Source organism: Pyxicephalus adspersus, chromosome 5 (genome assembly GCF_032062135.1).
Source record: "Pyxicephalus adspersus chromosome 5, UCB_Pads_2.0, whole genome shotgun sequence".
Classification (NCBI taxonomy): domain Eukaryota; kingdom Metazoa; phylum Chordata; class Amphibia; order Anura; family Pyxicephalidae; genus Pyxicephalus; species Pyxicephalus adspersus.
The window spans coordinates 147,408,267-147,411,824 of NC_092862.1; the positions used below are offsets into that span (position 1 = coordinate 147,408,267).

The window sequence follows — 3,558 nt, forward strand, 5'->3', positions numbered from 1 at the left end:
CCCTTCCTGCCCATCACTTGTACTTCCTTCCTGCCCAACACCTGTATCCCCTTCCTGCCCATCACCTGTACTCCCTTCCTGCCCAACACCTGTATCCCCTTCCTGCCCATTACCAGTCCCCCCTCCCTGCCCATCACCTGTACCCCCTCCCTGCCCATCACCTGTACCACCTTCCTCCCCATCACTTTTACCCCCTTTCTGCCCATTACCTATCCCACCTTCCTGCCCATCACCTGTACCCTCTTCCTGCCCATCACCTGTACCCCCTATCTGCCCATTACCAATCCCCCCTTCCTGCCCATCACCTGTACCCGCTCCCTGCCCATCACCTGTACCCCCTTCCTGCCCATCACCAGTCCCCCCTTCCCCACCTATCATTAATGTACCTTTGTGGTGGTACCTTACCACCAATGCCTATTACCAGTTCCAGGTATTCTACCCATCACTCCTCTTTATGTCCATGGTAAACCATGTTACAGGTACCCCCCCCTATGGTGAACCATGTTACAGGTACCCCCCAGCTATCATTATTGCCTTCTTTCTGCCCTTTACATAGTTACATCCCATAACCAGTGCCACCTATTTACCATTACTGGTACCCCTCATCCCCTCTCTGACACCAGTGCCCTCCATCACTGACCCCTCTCCTTACTACACGTCAGGTACCTTCCCACCTACCACTGGTACCCCTGACTTACCTGCACTGATACCCCTTCCAATCACCCCACACCTCTTCCTGCCCCACACTGGTTTCCTCTTCTGCTTATCACCAGTATGCCCCCCCTGTTAATCATGATGCCCACATCCTATCCCTTCACCATGAGACTCGTCATAACCAGAACCCCTTTAATGCCACCACAGATACCTCCTGTCTATACACTGCTACCTACCTGGTCTGACCTACCTGTCCATGACTGGCACCCCCTTCTCTTCCTATCACTGATACCCTCCTATTTCTTTTAACCAGTACCCCCTTCCTCCCTACCATTGGTACCCCCTTCCTCCCTACCATTGGTACCCCCTTCCTCCCCACCATTGGTACCCCCTTCCTCCCCACCATTGGTACCCCTTCCCACACTCACCTTTCAATAGGTGAACAATGGTGTTTCCAATCATCACCACTACAGATTTGGTGCAGGTGATACCACTGCTGCCACATGGCACATTCTCGGTGGTGACGGTGAAAAGTCCGTGGTTTTCTCTGGCCAGGATATATTGGCAATCCCCCAGGAAGGTGAACGACTTTCCATCGAAGGTGATATAATGCGGGTCGCCAGTTGCGGTGCAGAGTCCGGCACATTGGTGGTCAGTGCACTCCCAGCGCCGCTCCTTACAGACACTGCAGGAAAAGAAAGTGACCTCCATTTACCATTTACCCCACACAAGGGCATTTCCTAATATTATGACCAACACAATCCAACAAAAATGTGCCAACAATCCAACCATGGCTATCAGAGCCAATCAGAAACCTCCTCTAGTTTGCCATCTTGCCTGCCAGCAAGCGGCAAGTAAAGTCTAAACTCCTGATTTGTACATTTGTTCTAAGTCACTGCCTGAAAAGCCAGAAAACTGAGATTTTCAGAAGGGAGGACATAATATAAAATGACGGAATATATTCTAAAAATCTTCTTTTTCCATAATGCTGAATCCCCCGGACTAATTGAAGCTCTGTCTGATTTGCTGCAGCTTCTAATACACATTGTGAAATCAGAGAAAGAGGGGCTGGTAGAACTCTGCAAGACAAGGTAAGGGCAGATTTATTGGGGGAATCTGGAGATTTAATGAGCGGGAGGCTGGAGAGGAGATTCATTGTAGGTTTTCATGTCTATGATGTTTCAGAAAGCTATGTACAGCACCCTGCCAGCCCTCCCATCAGCCTGCAAATCAGAACACTAAGTGGGGTCGGCTCATCAAAGGTTAACATGAAAAATAACATTCACAATTTGATCAGATTCACCCATGTGTATAATGTCAATGTGTTAGCCCGTGGCCAGGCTTACCAGGTGTTGCAGTCTTTGCGGATGGTCTGGTTGGGTTGGTAGATTCTCCCGTGGTGGTGGCACGGACATTCCTCAGGGGGGACACAGCCGCCATTCTGTCACAGGGAAACAATGAGATCAGCAAGGAAGATCCTGCCAGAAATAATCATCAAACTTCTGTATGAGGACTGACCAGCAGCACGGTGCCCTCAGGGCACACACAGCCCTCCAGGGTATCAGAACAGCTCCGGTTCTGGTCCAGGTTGTCACAGGTGAGCAGGCAGGATCCATATTTATAGATCAAATCACCGGGGCAATAGGCCACCTCGGGGCAGCTGGGTCCTGTGCAGTTCCAAACTCCATTCTGACAAATACTGAAAGACAATAAATGAGGAACGATAGGAGAGGACAGCAACCAATCAGATATCTGGGACTGACGGGAAGAATCCAGGGATAAAAGGGGGAACACCAGGGATACTGGGGATACTCAGAATACCGGGAATACAGGGAATACCGATGATACTGTGAATACCGGGGATACGGGGAATACCGGGGATACTGTGAATACCGGGAATACAGGGAATACCGGGAATACAGGGAATACCGATGATACTGTGAATACCCGGGATACGGGAAATACCGGGAATACTGGGAATACCAGGGATACTGGGAATACCGGGATAAACCAGGAATACCGGCAATACCGGGAATACTGGGGATACTGGGAATACCGAGGATACTGGGGATACCGGGGATACTGGGAAAACTGGGATAAACCAGGAATACCGGCAATACTGGGAATACTGGGGATACCGGGGATACTGGGAAAACTGGGATCAGAATGGACAGACTGGGTGGTGATTTCTCTGCACAAGGTGATGGAACTGATAATTTCATTCCCATCATCCTCCTCATGTGGCCAGCCATATTTATATATAATTACTTTCAGTCGTCATGTGGTTGAGACATTCAATGAAATCAACCTATCCTGTGTGGCTGAGGAAACAGGCCATAGAGTGATTTCATCAGACATCTCCGACCACTGTTCATCAGCTTTCTCTACCAATGTGTCCACCAACATCTCCAACCACCAAGTCCACCAATACCCCGCCAATGTCCGTCCATCATTATGTGTCCACTAATACCCCCCAATCATTCTGTCCATTGAAACCACTTACCACTGACTTCTCCAACCACTGTGACCACCAAGACCTCCTCCAACTGCATCCATTGCCTCCATCAAATTCTGCCAGAGAACCCATCTGTACCCATCACCATGACAGTGTATCTGCCCTCCCCGGCCACTGACCCAATAAACACTTCAAGCACCAACTCATCATTACCCACTAATGACTCCAACTATGATTGGTGGAATCATCAAGACCCAATCAGCTTCTTCTCCCAACCTGATCACCTTCTACACCATACCCATAATCATCAACCACTACCACACCTATCATCTCCTACCACAGACCCATAATCATCCACCACTACCACACCTATCATCTTCTACTACAGACCCATACTCATCCACCACCACTACAACACCTATCATCTCCTACCACAGACCCATAATCAT

General features: G+C 49.5%; 1 protein-coding gene across 1 annotated transcript in view; it reads right to left on the reverse strand.

Moving 5' to 3' along the window:
• LOC140332148 (SCO-spondin-like) overlaps positions 1 to 3,558 on the reverse strand; it is a 65,884-nt gene that overhangs the window by 46,102 nt on the left and 16,224 nt on the right. The window contains exons 18-20 of the mRNA XM_072413442.1: positions 2,173 to 2,353; positions 2,001 to 2,095; positions 1,083 to 1,339 (exon numbers count right to left, since the gene is read on the reverse strand). Of these exons, the coding sequence (XP_072269543.1) occupies positions 1,083 to 1,339; positions 2,001 to 2,095; positions 2,173 to 2,353 (533 nt within the window). The remainder of the gene's footprint in view (positions 1 to 1,082; positions 1,340 to 2,000; positions 2,096 to 2,172; positions 2,354 to 3,558) is intronic.